Source organism: Colossoma macropomum, unplaced genomic scaffold, assembly GCF_904425465.1.
Source record: "Colossoma macropomum unplaced genomic scaffold, Colossoma_macropomum, whole genome shotgun sequence".
Taxonomy (NCBI): Eukaryota; Metazoa; Chordata; class Actinopteri; order Characiformes; family Serrasalmidae; genus Colossoma; species Colossoma macropomum.
Window position 1 is genome coordinate 24,501,579 of NW_023494799.1, and position 21,176 is coordinate 24,522,754.

At 38.3% G+C, this 21,176-nt stretch overlaps 2 protein-coding genes across 2 annotated transcripts in view; both read left to right on the forward strand.

Moving 5' to 3' along the window:
* Window positions 1-7,870, forward strand: part of aldh1a3 (aldehyde dehydrogenase 1 family, member A3) — a 30,011-nt gene extending 22,141 nt beyond the window's left edge. The window contains exons 10-13 of the mRNA XM_036587249.1: window positions 1,124-1,288; window positions 3,928-4,085; window positions 5,702-5,776; window positions 7,394-7,870. Coding sequence (XP_036443142.1) covers window positions 1,124-1,288; window positions 3,928-4,085; window positions 5,702-5,776; window positions 7,394-7,469 — 474 coding nt within the window. The 3' untranslated portion in view covers window positions 7,470-7,870. The remainder of the gene's footprint in view (window positions 1-1,123; window positions 1,289-3,927; window positions 4,086-5,701; window positions 5,777-7,393) is intronic.
* A 3,252-nt stretch (window positions 7,871-11,122) lies between these two features.
* lrrk1 (leucine-rich repeat kinase 1) overlaps window positions 11,123-21,176 on the forward strand; it is a 154,784-nt gene continuing 144,730 nt past the window's right edge. The window contains exons 1-2 of the mRNA XM_036586228.1: window positions 11,123-11,280; window positions 21,003-21,159. Of these exons, the coding sequence (XP_036442121.1) occupies window positions 21,087-21,159 (73 nt within the window). The 5' untranslated portion in view covers window positions 11,123-11,280; window positions 21,003-21,086. The remainder of the gene's footprint in view (window positions 11,281-21,002; window positions 21,160-21,176) is intronic.

Here is a 21,176-nt window from a genome sequence, read left to right on the forward strand (position 1 = left end):
ACCACCAATTAGCATTTTCTAGACAGTGAATTCAGCTTCTTTAAGGAGCACCTATTGCTGACACTCACACAGCTTGTATAATCTCTATAAAGGAATAGAAAAGCATTGACCAACACAATGGGACTCTCTGGAGCACATGCACATGAGCCTAAGGTCACCAGGCCCAATGCCAAGTGTGGGCTACAGAGGTATAAATCCCCCCCAGCATTGGGCTGTGGAGCAGTGGAACTGCATGCTTTGGAGTGATGGAGCTCCATTCAATACCTTTGGGATGAGCTGGAGTGATCCAGAACTGACCATCCAACATTAGTACCTGACCTCACTAATGCTCAATCAAATCCTCACAGCAATGTTCCAACATCCAAAAGTCTTCCCAGAAGAGTAGAGGCTGTTACTGCAGCAAAGTCTCTATCAACACCCTTCATTTCAGAAGAAAAGCTGGTGTCTACAAACTTTTGGACATACATCGAGCAGCCTTAACATTTAAATGACCTCCTTGTATCTCCACTCACTGTCCACTCTATTAGACAGTCCTACCTTCTTGGTCCACCTTGTAGATGTAAAGTCAGAGACAATAGCTCATCTGCTGCTGCACAGTTTGTGTTGGTCATCCTCTAGTCCTTCATCAGTGGTCACAGGACGCTGGATATTTTTGGTTGGTGGACTATTCTCAGTCCAGCAGTGACACTGAGGTGTTTAAAAACTCCAGCAGCACTGCTGTGTCTGATTCACTCGCACCAGCACAACACACACTAATACACCACCACCATGTCAGTGTCACTGCAGTGCTGAGAATGATCCACCACCCATATAATACCTGCTCTGTGGTGGTCCTATGGGTGTCCTAACCATTGAAGAACTGGGTGTCTAGGTATGCAGAGAAACAGATGGACTACAGTCTGTAACTGTAGAACTACACAGTGCTCCTATATGGGCAGGGGAGCTGATAAAATGGACAGTGAGTGTAGAAACAAGGGTTTTAATGTCAGTGTACAGTGAACACAACTTTTAGAATTGTGAGATTGCTTGAGTGGAGCTGTGTCCTGTATATCGTACAGGATTTACCTGATAATTCCTCCAGTCCTCAGTCATTTCCATATCCCTCACTCCGATGCATGTGCAGATTGATCAGCAGCAGTTTGAGAAGATCATGGAGCTGATGGAGAGTGGGAAGAAGGAAGGAGCTAAGCTGGAGTGTGGGGGTTGCGCAGTGCAGGATAAAAGCCTGTTCATCCAGCCCACCGTCTTTTCTGACGTCAGAGACCACATGCGGCTCGCGAAGGAGGAGGTAATGCTCGTGTTCCCTGTAGATTACTTTGAATAAATAGCAAAGGCGTCTAAAGACAGACATCCTCATATTCACAGCTTGCAAACTGTGTTCACTTTTACCTGTGTAGTACATTTATACCATTAAAGGGCCTGTCCTACATTTTTCTTGTATCATATTTTTCCCTTGAGGGCCAGTCATAACATTTGTGTGGTTTTAGGTACCAAAAACATTTTCTAACCTTTCTTCATCTCTCAGAATTAATCCGTCTGTCTTTGTTAAGAGCGTTATACAATAAATGAGCTCTGTTCTGATTGGTTGTTCTGTATTGTGGCCATTTGAATTATCTGATAACTGCAGAAATCCGATTATGATCGGATTATTGAGTGCATGTAAACACACTCAATGAATGCAAATAGACTGTTTTTGTGGCTTTATTTCCATGTATGGACTGTCAGGGCAGTGATTGTACGTTTTGAAACTTTAGTAATGTTCACATACAAACTCCTTTATTTAAAGAAAAGTGAGGGAAATTAGTTTTTTCCATGATATGGGCTTTTTAAAATCATTAGCAACAACAGCAATTTGTCCTGCTATGATTTTTTCTATTGTGATATATTCCACTGATAATCATACTAATTACTTCAAACTAAATCAGAAGCCTTATTTGTTTTTACCTTATTTGAAAGTTAAACAGCTAAAAAGACTCACAGCTAAAAACATAAAGATATATGCAAATGCTTAAAAGACTAAGAGAGAGCAGAGTCAGGCTGCAATGAACAGACAGAACAAAAAAGTTATTAGTGTAGCGTTTGGCAAATATGCCTTTGCTTATGCACTTTATAGGGGATGAATCCACCAATTCATCAAATTGTTGCATAATGAATCCATAATTAGGATTCAGGACATTCAGAGTGGTTTGGTATGAAATGCTACATTCTAGAGAAACTTACAGAACCGTTCACAGTGGTGGTGATAGGAACCAGGCGTCTGAAGAGTTTAATGCCTCTAAAAGCTACGTGACAGAAAGCTATCATGATTTTTTAAAAATTGTAATGTTGTGATGTTTTATGACCGTTTTGGCATAAAACGGATATTTTAATCTATTCATGGCGGAGAGATACATGCAGGGTGTTGTACGTCAATATAGTCCCAAAAGAAAACTTTTTGTCACTATTTTACTATCATCAATATTCCATATAAAAACTCAGAAGGGGTATATTTGTGTTGTAGACATGGCGACCCCTGGTTCCTATCACCACCACTGTAAAGAAATCCACATCAGTAAGCTTCATAACCACACAGCCCCAGATGTACCCACAAGGTCATTCACAACAGTAATAAAATTATATTTTATTATAGTGTTATAGTATATAGTTATTAGTTATTATTTAAAGGGCAAACCCATCAATTTTTCATAAATTCATCATAATTAATTCATTTACATTCAAACAAGTCACTCAGCATGGTTTGATATGAAATGGCCCATAATCGCCATGTCTACAGCACAAACATAGCTATTTTATTTAAAACCACCAGTGAACCTACATAAGTCTTCTGAGTTTTTATATGGAATATTGATGATGGTAAAACAGTAGTAAAACAGAAAATATGATAGTAATGATGGTCAATGTTGCACACATACAGACATCCACATGAAAAGGGAAATTAAGTAATAGACTAAAGTAAGAAATAGTTTCCACAAATGCTTAATTGGTTTACAGAGATCATTAATCTCTCATTAATTTGAACAGTTCTTTCCAGTGTTTGACCAAGATACAGTTGTTCTTGTTTTATCTTAGCCGTCGTACCTTTCTGAAGTTCAGTGTTCCAAAGATAAGCAAACCAGATAAGACGAGCAGGAGTGGAGGGTTCGGTTCGAACCATAGTTTGCAAATTGTCTTTTAAGCTGCTGTAAAGAAAATTCTTTTTTGATGGATAGAAAGTGATTGTGCAGAGTCATTGAGTAGAAGGAAAGTTCATAGATCATTATATATCATTATGTATTTTCTCAAAATGTTATAGAGCATCATGAACATCTTGAACAGGACCAGCACATCTACAATGGGACACGCCCAAAGCATATGCATATATGTGCCAACTACTGTTGAGTAGTTATAAATGACAGTAAGGGCCTTACATTTAATTCCTACTGGAAACTGTGAGCCCGACACAATTATTGCTGTTAATTGGCCAACGTGTATGAGGAAGCTCGTATTAAATTAGATTTGTTAAGGCCTAATACGTCCATAAAAATATATAAAACCTATTTTATGCAGTTAAATTGTACAGATTCACACCTTTGAAATAACTAACTTTGGTAGACGTCTGCTAGACTGTACTTTACGGTATGACCCAGCGAATGGGCTGTATGTTGTAGTATGTGACTGTTCTGCCCTCTAGTGGTCAGAACATGTAAGTATGTGTACGCACAACCTTCCCACCTTTCTTGGGTATTTAATAAACTGTATTTAACTAAATGCATCTAAGCAATCATTTACAGTTTACTCCCAAGATATCTGCCTACATATTGCTTAAGGTTCTTAATTATTCATTCTGTTGACTGATTATATTGTATTTATTCTATTTCAGTAATATCCAGCTCTATAAATGTTACGGTCATGTAAAAGAATGCTTATTAATATTGTGTAATGTTGTAGATCTTCGGGCCGGTTCAGTGCATCATGAAGTTTAAAAGTCAGGAGGAGGTGATAGAGAGGGCCAATAGTACGCACTACGGCCTGGCGGCCGCCGTGTTCACCCGCAGTGTGGAGCGGGCAGTGAGCGTGTCCTCGGCGCTGGAGGCTGGGACTGTGTGGTGAGACAGTATATCTGTATCTTATATAATGCAGCCTTAATGAAGCTTCACTGAGTGATTGACGGATGTATTTATAATTATATTCTCACATTCTTTATTGTGTTAGATACATGAGTGTGATGTAAGCTGTACTGTTTAACCGCTTAAACTGTGGGATTCATTTAGTTTATTTATTTGGTTTGATTTGATTCAAATACTGTAACTTGCACACAAGAAAAAAATTCAGTTTTATTTAAAATTTACTTTTTTTGGGGACACTATGAAATCATTAAGTGAGAAATACTCATATTTAGTATATTATCAGTATCGTTTCATATTATCTGCATGAAGATTTATAACCATTTTTTTAAAATATGAGGCACTTATTAATTTATTCTGGATATTAATTTCTTATAACTTCATTCTAGATATTAACTTTATTATAACTTGATTCTGGATATTAATATTATCCATTTGGAATATTAACTTTATTACAACTTCATTTGGGATATTAATTTCATTATAACTTTATTTTGCATATTAACTTTATTATAGCTCCATTCAAGATATTAACTTGATTATAACTTCATTCTGATACTAACTTTATTATAACTTATTCTGGATATTAACTTTATTATAACTTAATTCTGATATTAATTTTATTATAACTCCATTCTGGATACTAATTTTATTATAACTTCATTCGGGATATTAATTTTATTATAACTTATTCTAGATATTAATTTCATTATAACTTCATTCAGGATATTAATTTTATTATAGCTCCATTTTGGACATTAATTTTATTATAACTTCATTCTGGATATTAATTTCATAATAACTTCATTCTGAATATTAATTTTATTATAAGTTATTCTGGATATTAACTTCATTATAACTTCATTCAGGATATTAATTTTATTATAACTCCATTCTGTTATGTTGTTGATTTTCTAAGTGAAAATAAGCGAACACATCCTCTATAGAGAACACACAGATATTTTCTGCACGTTTTTTGTGCACAATTTATATTTAATCGCTGAGTGTAACATATTGGAAAAAAACTAAACATAAAATATGAAACTTGCCATAACTTTTGCACAGGCCACATTAACAATATGTTGAATAGACAGTAATTGTGTATTAAAATATGCAACATGTGCTCCCTGTAGGGGAAGTGTACTCGCTTTCTCTAGGAATGTAGGAGAACAGTGCTGTAATACCAGTGTCTGTCCTTCTAGAGCCTCACTAGTTTCATAGAATAGCCAGTAGGGGGCACTACATACAGCTGGTTGTTTATGTTTGGATTTACTGCTGGACTTATTGTCATAGCAGCACAATGTCTGCCATAAACTCACCATCATTTTCCCAAAACAGTCACGGTTTAATCAATAAGAAACTGAACTCATTCTTATTGCTGTGCTGTGTTATATGGCAGGTCAGCTGAAGTAACTTGCTCAGTCTTGTTACAGCGTTATTTATTAACTGTTTAGCCTAATTTGAGATATTGCAACATAATATGACATAATTACAGTTCTGTCAAAGATTGTAAGCCACTGTTATGATGACTGTACATCATTATATCATCTAAATATAAATCATGTGTTTTTAACGCTGACTTTTTCTCCTTTTGTCAGGGTGAACTGCTACAATGCCCTTCATGCTCAAGCTCCATTTGGGGGTTATAAGATGTCAGGAAACGGACGAGAGCTGTGAGTACAATCTGTTTATCAGCTCACTGACACAAATGTACATAATCCCCCCCTCCCCACCCCAAATATAGTCAATCAGCCAAGACATGTTTATGTCTCTGCTTCTTTACTGTTGCACTGGAGCTACAAGGCTAGTGTAGCTAACAACTAATGGAAGCTTATACCCCACCAATTAGCATCATGTGAACTACACACCTAAATCATCACACACCTGCCTCAAACCATTGCAAATTGTTGAATGAAATTCCAGTGTGTTGTGAAAGTTTTGCCTAATTGTAACACAAATTTTATTTACTAGATTTTGCCTTAGAACATCCTACATATACCTCTCCACCATGAATAGGTTTAAAATGATACATTAGGCCAAAACCTTCACAGAAGTATCATAAAACAATGTTTCAGACATCAGACAGCCTTTTTCATAACTATGTAATATTAAAGTTTTACGTGATGTAGTTTTTAGAGGCATCAAAGTCTTCATCTGGTTCCTATCACCACTACTGTGAACACTTCTGACTTTAGAACACATTAAACCATTCTGAATTACTCTGTTTAAAAACTGACCATTTGATTATGGAGCCCCGCTGGTGAAATCCCATATAAATTAAAATAATGCATGGCCAAGGCATGTTTATGTGTGGGAACAAGATGCAGGGCCATGACTTAGTAAGACGTGGGAACGAGATCTTAATGCATTGCCATGATTTATTAAGGTGTGGGAATGAGATCCTAATGCATGGCCATGACTTAGTAAGGCATGTGAACGAGATCCTGATGCATGGCCATGAGTTATTAAGGCATGGGAACGAGATCCTAATGTGTGGCCATGACTTAGTAAGGCATGTGAAGGAGATCCTAATGCATGGCCATGATTTATTAAGGTGTGGGAATGAGATCCTAATGCATGGCCATGACTTGGTAAGGCATGGGAACGAGATCCTGATGCATGGCCATGATTTAGTAAGGTGTGGGAACAAGCTCCTGATGCATGGCCATGAGTTATTAAGGCATGGGAACGAGATCCTGATGCATGGAAACAATTTAGTAAGACAAGGGAACAAAATCCTGATGCATGGCCATGAGTTATTAAGGCATGGGAACAAGATCCTGATGTGTGGCCATGACTTAGTAAGGCATGGGAACGAGATCCTGATGCAAGGCCATGACTTAGTAAGTAGTGGGAATGAGATAATTAAGTTGTGGCCATGACTTAGTAAAGCATGGGAATGAGATCCTGATGCATGGCCATGATTTAGTAAGCCGTGGGAATGAGATCCTAATGCATGGCCATGACCTAGTAAGCCGTGGGAATGAGATGATTAAGGGGCCACAACTCGGTGGAACGAGCTCATGCTTTAAAAAGCTGTGGTCAAGGCTTAATTATATCATTCCCACACCTTACTAAGTCATAGCCTTGACTTAATTCTCTCTCTTCCACTTCCCTTACTAAGTCGTGGGAACGAGATCCTGATGCATGGCCATGATTTAGTAAGGTGTGGGAACAAGCTCCTGATGCATGGCCATGAGTTATTAAGGCAAATATGTTGCATTTGTATCCATTTGTTGGATTGTTCACAAAACTATTGCTTTAACTAAGCGCTGCTGTTCTCTGTGCAGTGGGGAGTACGCACTAGTGGAGTACACTGAGGTCAAAACCGTCACCATCAAACTCAATGAGCAGCTGACCGTATGAGGGACATCACTGAGGTCAGGACACGTCCTGCAATATCACAAAGTGCTTCAGAATCGGTAGCTGTGACTGGGGGCAGAAAACCCTTTGGCGGCCTCTGACCATCACCAATACTCTGATTTCACAATGGACTTTCTCTCCACTGAAAAGGCTTCTTATATTCCACTTCTATTTTTCTTCTGGTCTTTTTATATCTCTTTAGATGTTATGTACAGATAAAAATTGATTGTATAATTTTTGATTGTTTATTTAATCTGGATGTCTTTATATGGAAGAAAATTACTCTGTCCTACCAGGTTGTTTGTATACATGAGCTTTTTTTTAACATTTCAGATTCACATGGCTTTAGGTGTTTTGCACTGAGAAAGTACGGCAACTTTCCTATTGCTCCTGTTACGTTTGTCGATCACAGACCGAGAAATTTAATTTCACTAATTATATATGCAAAAGTCAGAGATCACCCTTGTGTCCACTCTTTACCTTTATTACAGCTTTCATTCTTTTCAGGAGACTCACATTCAGTTTCTCAAAGAAATCTGCAGACACACCTCCAAAGTTCAGTCTTAGAAGTTGGTTTGGCATCTGCTTCTCATCCCAAACATACTCAGTGATGTTGAGGTCCGGGCTCTGGGATGGTATTTTCATTTGACTTTCTCCTTCCTCATGCAAGGTTATCTTACAGCCTTAGGTTATCTTATATTTTATCTCTTCCAATCTCTACTATGGGTTTAAGATTGGAAGATTGAAAGTTTAAGTGACAGTAGGCACACAAAAGTAAAGAGTGAACAAAGTAAATATTGATAGATGTGATATTATAGTGCTGTGCATAAGTCATAGAGTAGGACATCTGGCAAACATAATCAATACCTTTGACCCTAGCAAGGAAATTTGGAGGGCTAACACTAGCTGACAGACAAACGGGGGCTGGTTCTCCTCTGCTGACTCCTTCAGGTGGGTAGGTTTTGTAGCTGGCCATGTTGGTTGATTTTAAGCGAATTTTTTATTACAAATTTTCCATTTTACTTTGTTTTCCACTTTGTCTAAAGTAGAATTCAGCTGGACTATTGATATGTGTATAGTTAAAGGCTGCGTTTCTTACAGACTGAGTGGACAGTGACATATAGTCATGTGTGTATATATATATATATATATATATATATATAAAACTTTACAGGAGAAGGAAAAAGCATACTTTACTTTTAATGTAAGTCAATGGAACCAGATTTTTTTCCGAGTAAGTTTGGGCCATATCTTTTGGTCCTTTCATCATGAAATTTTGACACAATGTAAAGGACAAAAGGCACTTTTGAATTATGCCAAAATCTAAAAAACGGCAAAAATGGAGATTTTGTTCTGACAAAATGTAAAGAATCTGGAATTAATTATATTTTGGACACCGAGTCTCATGTAACATTTAACGTCCTGAAAGGAAGCTGGTCATTATGCACCTGTTGTGACAGACCTCTGGAGAAAACGTAATGCTGTTACTGTAACCTTACTGTAATCTTACCTTAATAGATCCATTCTCAACACTCTGACTGTTTGCTCTCACGTTTGCCTGCATTCAGAATTAAAAAGTAAAGGACAGAAAAAGAGGAGTTTATTTCTGTAACTTCAGAATGTACATGCAGATAAAATGGGGGGTTATTTGAAAATATATCTCATTTACTTTGTCTCTTGCAATGGCTTTTACCTTTCAAAAGCTATTTATATTGTTTAAACTTTTAAATAAAAGCTTTGTTTGACTGTATCCTCTGTTTTGAATGGACGTTCTTGGAATGAAGCTCTGAGTAGTGTGGTGGGGTGAACTGCTCTGAAAACAGCACTGCCTGAACACTATCAGAGACTCACTCTCATGTGTCCCTTTTCATTTTATCAGCACTTTGTCATGCATGTAACTCATTGCAATACTTTTATCTCATCATCTGACCTGGATGTTGACTATGAAGGGTCAGTAGGTCAACCTTAACCCAAAAAGGCCACCTTACAGTCCACATATCTGCATGAATAGGATAATAAATTATATACACTTTATCATTAACTTGCTATACAAGTTTTGAACATGCACACACATACATTGTTAGCAGGGTAGTGGAGCTTTAACCCTTTTAATACCAAAAAAAAAGCTGAAAATCATCAAGAATGAAATTATAATAATATTATTATCCAGAACACTTCATATTTTAAAAGTGATGACCAAATCTCACTGATCAAAAAGCTAAAATATCATTTTATATCAAGAAATGACTATTAATAGATCAGAATCAGAAGCTTTCTGCAATCATATGCAAAAGCTTTGGGAGCCTCTGGTCAAATGGCATGTTTTGTTGATTGTTTAAATGAGAATAAGTATACATCGTCTACAGAGAACACTCATTTTAATGCACAATTATTGTTCATTTTTGTTGTTGTTTTTTGCTGAAAAAGTAAAATAAAATGTGGTCTGCGCAAAAGTTATGGCACATTATATATTGTATGTGTTTTTAACTCAGCACATGGAAATCGTGCAGTAAAATGTGCAAAAATTCATAATTTGTTTTTTGTGTAGAGGATCATTTAGAAAATCAACAAAACATCATTTAATCAGGGGTGTTCAAACTGTTGCATACAGCTGTAGATCTGTGTCAAAGCCCTGATGTTAATTCACCTTTTATATTATGAAGGAACTTCAAAATAAAAACATTTTTTGTCTTATGCTACAATGCCTCATGCATCATGTCCACAATGAACCTTTAAGTAATACTTTTAAGGTTGAAAAACACTTAGCAGATTGTTGTCCCTCTACATTCTATCAAATCGTAGGGGCTCTTTACATGAAGTGACTGTCAAAAATGAGAAACAGTACAGAAGCTGAACCAAAACAGGAGAACGAAATTAAATTTAAAAATAAAGAAATTAGGATCTTAATGTACAGATCCCCTAAGGTAACATGGTAATTATTATTTAATAAGGTGTGGCCACAGATTAATATATTGAGGACATGAGTTAAGTTTCTCTTAACTTGTTGCCTCAATATGTTAATTGGTGGCTTCAGTATAATAATTTGTGGCCTCGATATATTAATTCATGGCCTCAATATATTAATTTGTGGCTTCAATATATGAATCTATAGCCTCAATATAGTAAATTAAGGCCTCAATATAGTAACTTGTGGCCTCAATACAGTAATTTGTGGATTAAATATAGTAACAGGTGGCCTCAATCTAGTAACTCGGGGCCTCAACATAGTAATTTGTGGCCTCGGTATATTAATTTGTGGCCTTTATATAGTAACTAGTGGCCTCAATATATTAATATGTGGCCATAATTTAGTAAATCGTGGCCTCGATACATTAACTCGTGGCCTCAAAATATTAGTTTGCGGTATTGCTATAGTATATTGGTGGCCTCAGTATAGTAACTCCTGGCCTAAATATAGTAGTTTATGTCCTCAATGTCGTAACCCGTGGCTTCAGTATAGTAATTTCTGGTCTCAATTTAGTACCTCGTGGCCTCAACATAGTAATCTGTGCCCACGCCTTATTAAAAATAGAAGCTCCGTATTAATGTGAAGGATGGAAGTAGCTTATTTCTCACAGATATACTTGAGAAGGAGTAAAATGATCATGTGAAGCCTCCCACCTCCTCAGCGCTATCCTGCTGTGAGGAAACAAGGCTTCACTGTAGCCGCACCAGGAAGTCATTCAGGCTGCTGAAGACTTCAAATGTGAAAACCAACTGCACGTTTGCACATTTAATGGCTCCGTCTCGTCCTCCTCTGCGCATTTTCACACTGTTCACATTTCAAACTGCGCTTCATGGAGCTCAAATATCGGTAAGTAGCTCTACCGTTGCATTTCATTAAGCAGTCTGTGATTTACGACGTGACAGAACCTGAGAGACCCGAGAGAACTGAGGGAACTACAAACGGCTCCAGAACTAAAAGTTCAGAGCGAAAGTGAGATTAACACTCGTGCCGATTCACATACTAGCAGTGTTCTGTCAGATAGTGGCAGAGCTTTCTGATTTCTGTCGTTATTATACTTTTCTTGTCGGTTTATTCCTTCTTTGTTGGATCCTCGCCTCCTTTAGCACGAACGGCTGTATGTTAAAGGGGAATTCCACCGATTTTTCAAAAATTCTGTATACTTCAGCCACAGAGATGTAAACTAAGTCGTTAACTGTAAAGAAGCTTACCAACCTATTTTCTTTACAGTGGTGGTGATAGGAACCAGGGCTCGCCATGTTTAGCGATTTTATTTACTATCCAAAACCACAAGCGAACCTACACGTGTCTTCTGAGTTTTTATATATAACGTTGATGATGGGAAAAGAGTGGAAAATCTGGAAAAATACATTTTCGTAGGGGACTATTTTGCCTCACAACGCCCTGCATGTACAGCTCCGCCAAGAACGGCTTTTAAAAGTATAATATAATGTAGTGACGTTCAGAGGTGGACGTCTGGTTCCTATCACCGCCACTGTAAACAGCTCTGACTCAGTAAGTTTCTCTAGAACGGAGCATTTTACACCAAAATACTCTGAATGACTCTGTTTACATCTTATACATTTAATTATGCAGAAATTTTGGAAATCGATGTAATTTCCCTTTAAAGCAAGCAGAGATTGATTGCTACATTGTTAGCATACAACCACAGCTAAACACTGAAGTACTTACTGTGTAGCACCAAACACTAACTGGGCAAAAATACAAGGTCGAAAACTGAATACATTCAGCATCTCAGCACAGGAACTGAAGTCTGTTCTTCTCTTTTTGGATCATTTTGGCCTAAAATAAAATGCTAATTAGCAACTAAATGTGAACTGAAACTTGCTTACTTAAAGGGGAATTCCACCGATTTTTCACAATTCTGCATAGTTAAATAGTTAAGCTGTAAACAGACATCCAGAGTGGTTTTATGTGGAACAGGTTATAGATAATAGAATAATAGGAACCAGACATCTGAAGAGTTTAATGCCTCTAAAAGCTCCCTCACAGAAGGTTATTACATGAAAGGGTTATGAATACAGTGGCTGATGTCTGATCCTCTGGTGCTGGAGAGGTACATGCATGGCAAAACAGCCCCTAAAGAAAACTTATATTTTCAGGTTTACAGCTATTTTACCATCATCAACATTATAAAAACATCTGTAGGTTCACTGGTAGTTTTACATAGTGTGTGGTTCCTATCACCACTGTAAAGAAATCCGAGTCTCCAAAGTGGAGCATTCCACATCAAATCACTCTGAATAACTTCAATCTCAGTTACTGAATTGTACACAAATTTTGAAAAATCGGTGGAATTCCCCTTTAATTGCATGTAAATGAGTGAATATAAGCAGTTACTGCCTGTCTCTGATTAAAATGCTAAAAAGTATTGGAGAACAGCACTTATTATTCTACTGTCTTTCCTGAGTTTACTGTGCTGGCTACAGTCTCAACGTAGGCAACGCAGAGTTTCTGTAAAGGCAGCGCTCCAGCGTGGTTAATGAAACAGGGCTGACACGAGGAAAGGACGCTCCTGAGTGGCGATGGTGATGACAGAATGGTCCGAACAGTGTGTGGTGGTGCCACTGTAGCAGCCACTGTCACCTCATTGAAATTCGCCATAAACAGCTACTGTAGAAAGCAAAATAAGGCCTGGCCTGTTTGTAACAGTGACCAATGACTTCAGTGTTCCAGGCCAAGGAAAAATGAGTCACGTCTGTATGCCTGCATGGTTGCTCCAGCACTGGGAGGGCCTTTGTTGGAGGCATAGTCTGGCATGATAGACCAACATAGTCCAGATAAACTGCCCAGCCATTTATTAAAAATAAAAACCCCAGTGCCTTGAGAAAAGCTGCAGACAGTGGACTGGTTTGAACTGAGGATCTCATGTGGACACAGTGGTGAATTGACTCTTATAAGTCTGATTAATCTCTTATTAAATTCAGTAAAGATGGAAAAAGCATCACATAAGGCTGAAGTTGCACAGATTATACATTTTTATTTAGCTGATTCTGATTATAGTCAAACTGGTCAGTGGCTGATTTTTGTGGTTGATTTTTATTGGTCATGCCCAAAGCTCAAACTGTGTGGCTGATGGAACAAATGAAACAGACTAGACCAGAGGTTAAACAGGATGCTACACTGAAATATCCGCATTTTATTCGCTTTACTGCATTTGTAACCCTTCGGAAATACATGACATATGTCTGCATTATGCTAGTCCGGGTGAATTTACAGATGTTTACGTGTAGGCGTCGGCATGGACAGTTACATAGATGAAGAAATATCAGCCTACAGTTCCCATGTTGGTTTAGTTTTAGATATTGCAAGTAGGCTTGCCACAATCATTACATTTTAGCTGATGATCAATTGTCATATTAGTGGTTGTGGTCAAAATTTACTTCTCCTTTTTTTGTTTATTGCATGCAACTATTGAAGCGTAAGCTCTAAAGTGGCCAAATTGGCTAACTTGATGACAGACACAGCTCAAGCTCAAATAAACAAACATTACTCAGTGCTGCCCTCTAGCTGGTGTTACAGCAGCAAGTCATAAGGTAGGACTTTTGTTGTTTTTATAAGATCTGTGATGTGTTGCAATAAATGCGTTTTCAGCTATGTTTATTAACATGCCTTTGCATGTAATGCAAAATGGCATCAAACAGACTAACACTGTCTTAAATACTTTACATTTCTATTTTATATATATATATATATATATATATATATATATATATATATATATACACACACACACACACACACACACACACACACACACACACACACACACACACACACACTTGGAATTTTTTTTGTTAATAACTTTTTTAATTTTGATAGCAAATACACAAACAACACTCTCTGCATATCAAGACCACAGAAGGATGGGTGGGGGTCCACATACATACATACACATACGTCATACATGAATACACATTCTACAAAAGCAACCTCAAGTGAGCAATCTTAGAAGTGAGGTCCGATGTTTAACACCAGCAAAGGGTAAGTCTTGGAGCCTAATGGGAGAAATAAGTTGCTGTTCTATTGCTTGCCACGATACTTTAAAAGTGGAATCAAACCATGACCTTATGGCTCTTAACTGAAAAGCCCAAAAATAATATTTAAAATGAGGAATAGCTAGACCACCAGATGAATTTGGACGTTAAAGTGATTTTATGGGGGATAGAGGGGAAGCATTGCAAACAGAAAATTTATACGAGGGAGGATATTCATTTTAAGTATGGAAATCCTGGCAGACATGGAAATTTGAAGTAAAGACCATTTTTCTAAATCCTTAATAAGTTTGCTTCCGAATTAGGGCAAGATTTGGATACATTTTTACACCTAAATATGTAAAGTCAGATGTTTGAACTTGTATCTCCGGGTGACCAGAAAGGTTTAAATTACCATTATACCGACCGCTGGGCATCAGAATTGACTTGTCCCAATTTATCTTATATCCTGAAAATAAGCCAAATCTATTGAATAACGAGAGCGCCTGTGGCACTGAATTACTGGCATCTGCAAGAAACAAGATAACATCATCAGCATATAGGGAAATATGATGTGATGGACTGTTTATGTGAATAGGAGTGATTACCGGGCTTTGTCTAACAGCTTCCACTAAAAGTTTGAGATATAAAATAAATAGGCTTGAACAAAGGGGGCAACCTTGTCTTGTCCCTCTCTCAAGAGCAAAAGGAGAAGAAATAATGTGTCCTGTAGAAACACATGCTGTTGGAAAAGAGTATAGAATTTGAATCATCTTGATAAAAGAGGGCCTAAAACCAAACTTCTTGAGCACTGCCCACAGATATTGCCTCTCAAGTCTGTAAATTGCTTGGTCTCGTTTCTGACATATGCCAAATACTCCTTATCTTGAAGAAGATGTACGTTAAAACGGCAACATTTTGCACTGCCATTACTTCGATTATTACAGATCACAAGTTGAACTAGAGCATGGTCACATATAAGTATGGGTAGTATGCTAGCATGAGTGATAAATGGCAGCAAGTTGAGGGACATAAAGATATAATCAATTCTAGAATAAGAGTTATGACGACATGAATAAAAAGTGAAATCTCTTGTAGTGGGATTTTTAAACGCCAGGGATCTGAAATGTTTAGGTCGGTCATGAAGGTTTTGAAATAGCTGGCAGATGCATTCTGTTGTAATGAGAGGGGAGTTCTAGCAGATCTATCCAGATCTGAAATGGTAAGATTGAGATCAGCTCCTGATATTAATGGATAATTACCTAAAGCTACTAGTTTGATTTTAATATCATCAAAAAAAGATTCAAATGAGTTTGGTGCAGAGATGGAAGCTAAGCAGTACGTTATCGTGCCTAATTTAACTACTGCATAACAGAATCTACCCTCGTAATCACTTCCGGGGCTAATAATTTGTAAGTTCAGTTTCCTATCGACTACAAACAAGATACCTTTAGTTTTGTTAGGAGCACAGGATTTCGCTATTTTTTTTTTTTTGGTAATATTTGTCTTGAAATCTGTGCACATCACATGCTTGCAAGTGAGACTCCTGTGTGAAGACTATGTGCTTTTTTTTCCTATGTAAAAAATCCAAGCACTTAGTTCTTTTGATAGGTTCGTTGGAACCACGAATATTCCATGATAAAATATTGTAGCTATCCATAGAATTTGTACAGAAAAGAGATGCCATTCAGCAAGTGCAATATAATCATTATATAGATCATACAATTTATGTATGGACTGAAGCAATGAATGGCAATCAGGTAAATTATTTGTCCCCCCAGGCAATGTAACATAATGCAGAGTATAAACAAGAACGTTGAAAAGACAGAGAAAAAAGGAAATAACAGTAAACGAAGATTTGCCAGGAAGAGAGTGTAAAGTTCCTGCAAGGGTTAGCCAAAAAACAAAAAAGGGGCACATTCCTTGGAGTCCGCCCAAGATGGTTTTACATAGCCAGTCATTAACACTCCATGGATTATCATCTGTGAACAAACATTTAGGAACTGTTTCTGATCAGCGCCATGAATAGTGAACTAGTAACGCCTGAGGGAAAAAAAAACATTCCAGGGTAATCTTTGCTTACGTTAGCGGAGGCATCGCATGGAAGAGCAGAGGCGTCGTCAGCATCGAAAAGCTGTTTCTTCGCCCTTTTCTTTGCCGCCTTATATTGAGGGGAAGGGGTAGATGGAGTCATCTCCTCGACGACCCTTTTCTCTTAAAGTTCCATCGTCAGTTCAATGAAACAAAAGTGTGTTCACAGTTGTAGAAGAAAAAGGGAAAGTGGCTATGCAGAGCAAAACTTCGGCAGCCATCTTGGCCGGAGCCCAACCCGAAGTCAGCTATATACTTGGAATTTGCGTATCGATATAATATTGCAACGCAAAATATTGCCATACTGTGCTGTATTGATTTCCCCCACCCCTAATGGTCAACTAAAATAATTGTGATTATCTCACATAATTGCAATTAGGACACTGTAAAAGGCAGTTATTTTAACTGCAACATGGATCACAGCCGGAATTTGCAGCAGTGTAATTGCAATACTAGTTCATGTTGGGGTGGCCAATAAGGCAAAAATATCATATCACAATACTTTTACAGATTTTCATCATGCACACTATTTTGACACACCGACACACTGGTAGAGTCACATTTACAAATCTCTGAATACAGTTATTTTTATTGAACATTACACTGCACTGCACTAAACTCAAATCAAATCAAATTTATTTGTATAGCGCTTTTTACAACTGATGTTGTCACAAAGCAGCTTCACAGAAATCCAGTAAAGACAAAGGTTTAACCTGAAATGTAAAACCTCCAGGTGAGCAAGCCAGGAGCGACAGTGGCAAGGAAAAACTCCCTCAGGGCTGAGGAAGAAACCTTGGGAGGAACCAAGGCTCACAAGGGGGGACCCATCCTCCTCTGGTCAAACTACCTACAAAATTATTGTACTACTAATATTAGTAGTAGTGGTAACTGTAATAGTTAGGAGTCCATGAAAACTTCAGTGTAGAGTGGGCAGCTAGTCCAAGGCAAGTGGCAGTAGCTGGGGCGTGGGCAGCTGGTCTGAAGCGGGTGGCAGGAGAGCTTGACAGATATTCATCCATCAGTGTCCGGCCGGACAGGTGGGCAGTCATTTACTCGGAAAAAGGTAGGGAGAAGGAATTAGTTTTGTTCTGTATGGGTGTATGTATAGTAGTATGTAAAACATTTCCAGAGTGTGGCTAATGACTCCGGCAGATCTGACTATAACAGTTTAACTAAAAGGAGAGAACCAAAAGGACACACAGACACGGGAGCACCCTGAAACAATTTGGCATCCCTCCGCTCCACCATCCACAAACCTGAGTGATCGTGTGCGAGTGGCGGGACGACAGCACCAGTCTCAGTTTACTATAATTCCCTGTGTCCATGGGCCCCTGGATCTGCTGCCTTTATGTAAGGGGGAACATTAACTACCAAAAGCTAAACTGAATGAGTGAGTTTTCAGCCTAGATTTGAAGTTTGCGACTGAGTCTGAGTCCCGAACATTTTCTGGCGGCTTTATAAGAAAAGGCTCTTCCCCCAGCTGAAGCCTTCTGGATTCTGGGAACTATTAAAAAGCCAGCACGCTGTGATCTGAGTAATCGTGGTGGCTCGTAATAGGACAAAAGGTCTTGCAGGTACTCAGGAGCGAGCCCATGTAGGGCTTTATACGTCAATAAAAGAACTTTGTAATCAATACGGAATTTAACAGGCAGCCAATGAAGTGATGATAGAACTGGACTGATATGATCAAATTTTCTAGTTTTAGTGAGGACCCTGGCTGCAGCATTTTGAACTAGTTGAGCTTTACTTAAATTCCTGCTAGTGCATCCTGACAGTAGTGCGTTACAATAGTCTAGCCTGAAAGTAATAAAGGCATGTATTAATGTTTCTGCATCATGCAGAGATAAGGCATTTCTTATCTTGGCAATGTTGCGAAGATGTAAAAAAGCTGTCCTAGTTATACTGCCTATGTGTTGAGCGAATGATAAATCTGGATCAATTATGACGGCAAGATTTTTTGCTGCTGAACCTGGTATAACTGGAAAGTCAGCGAGATTTAAAATTAAATCTGATCATTTATTTCTTGCCACTTTTGGACCCAGAAGGAGAACCTCTGTTTTGTTACTGTTTAGAAGGAGGAAGTTACGCAACATCCAGCCTTTCACGTCTTTTACACAGTCCTCTATTTTCTTTAACCTGTATTTGTCATCAGGCTTGGCTGATATGTACAATTGCGTATCGTCTGCGTAACAGTGAAATTTATTGCCATGGTTACTTATAACTGTGCCTGACGGTAACATGTATAATGTAAATAATAATGGTCCAAAAATAGAGCCTTGTGGAATTCCACATTTTACTTTTGAATAATTGGAAGATTAACCGTTTACCTTTACGAACTGATAACGTTCCGTTAAGTAAGATTTGAACCACGATAGGGCTGTCCCTGTGATTCCAACCAGGTTTTCTAGCCTTTCTAGGAGAATATTGTGGTCTATCGTATTGAAAGCTGCGCTGAGGTCAAGTAGCACCAACAGGGATACATAGCCTTGATCAGAGGCAAGAAGAAGATCATTTGTTATCTTAACTAGAGCTGTCTCAGTGCTGTGATGTGGCCTGAATCCAGATTGGAATTTTTCATATATGTGGTTCTTATGTAGATATGAACTAAGTTGTTGGGCCACAGCTTTTTCTAAGATCTTAGATATAAATGGTAGGTTAGAAATAGGCCTGTAATTAGACAATACGCTAGCATCAAGGTTTGGTTTCTTGATCAGACGTTTAATAACTGCTAGTTTAAAAGCTTTGGGTACATGGCCCAGGCTAAGGGACAAGTTTACTATAGTTAAAAGAGGATTAATGATAATTGGTAGTACTTCTTTGAGTAATTTTGAGGGAATTGCATCAAGTGTGCAGGTTGTACAATTTGCAGAGGAGATAATCTTCTCTAGTTCTAGCTGTGGGAGTGGGTAGAAAGTTTCCAGCCTTTCTTCTGCAACTATGTTATGTTTTATATCAGCCACATCAGATGACAGCCAAGTTGGATTCAATACTGTGGGTTGAATTTGTTGTCTAATATTTTTGATATTAAAAAAGTCCATAAAAACGTCACTGGTGAGAGTCACCGGAATTTGTTGTAATTCTGGAAATCACACTAAACAGTACTCTAGGATTATATTTATTATTCTCGATCAGCGAGGCCAGATATGCTGAGCGAGCTTTAGAGAGAGCATTTCTATACTCCACAAGGCTGTCCTTCCAGGCAAAGTGGAACACTTCCAGCTTGGTTGATCGCCATTTCCGCCCTAGTTTCTGTACTGTTTGTTTTAAGGTACGGGTTTTATCATTGTACCATGGGCTGAGCTTTTTCTGTCTTATCCAAGTTAAACAATAATTATGCTCTCTTTGGCATAATCCCATTTCATCCCTTGCACCTACCACATAGCCCTACCCCTCTGTTTTGCGTGTTCATGACTAGGGGTAGGGTGTCCTGATGTTTGTTGAGATACATAGAGAGAGGCATACAGTGAAGTGTTAAGGCTACATGACCCTCCAAACAGAGGTTTTTCAGAGGCACACTCCAAACAGTATGTTATGAGAAAAGAAGAAAAACCAGCGAGATGGCTGTGCAAGCGACCAAAGAAACCCACAAATTTGAGAATTATCTCCGTTAAAAAATTACGATAAACATTGTATTAACTCAGTTTAATGCCTTTTTGAAGTATTATGGTCCTTTTCTTCATAACAAGTATAAAAATGGCTAGCGGTATGCTGACGTCTCAGTAGCTATGTAGCTAAATTTCCCGTTTCACCTTAAATGGAACTGCTGCACGATTTAATGTGGAACAGGAAAATTCGAAGCTTCATATCCAGAAATGTATTCCTAAATGTAACTAAAGGCCCAGCAGTGAGGTTGCTGAACCCTCCTCTGCTATCACTGCAGACTGGTAGGGTCGCCTACAGAGCAGCGCTAGTAGCCTGTTAATGAAGTAATGCTCTTTTTATTTGAGGGTCCCGTTTCATAGGGAAGATTTCAACCTCTCCCCGTTGTAACTCAGTTCCAAGGAGCAAAGTGACACTCGAAAACAAGGGGTAGGGTTAAAAATAAGAAATGGGATCAGGCCTCTGTAATGGATTATGCAGTTGGTCAGTGTTTTTTAAGTACATTATGCTCAGAAAAAGTGCGTTATTTATCAGAATAGCAAAACTTATCACCATCATAATATAACATCATTATATTGCCCCAGTCTAGTTTATATCGTGCACTCGTGCTATCGTGCCTTGTCAGCTGCGAGATATCTAGAGCAAGTTAAAAGGCAAATGATTAAACTAAATGGACTCTATGTTAGACTGATCTGACCTTAATTGTGTTCTTTGTTTTGATTTGACTGCTGTTTTGCTGGTTTCCTGCAATAAGTAAGCAGAACCTTTGGCACCACCTGAAGTGCGGAGATAGTGAGATGACGAGGCCTGAGATAACACGGCTGGCTCTGTTTCTTCATTTTCATTAAACTGACCAATCAACTTCTACCATCTTTTTCCCCCTAGATGAATGAATAGCAGCACTGCTGATGTTACTGGATGAATCTGTGACGACCTCGTCAGTCTGAGATGCTTTCTTAGTGCAGTAACATGTCGTACTGGAATGTTGGAGACGCTGAAGACTCGGAGGCGCAGCCTGCTTGCAGCACTGCGCAGCAAGATGGTGAGTCCTTTTCTTCC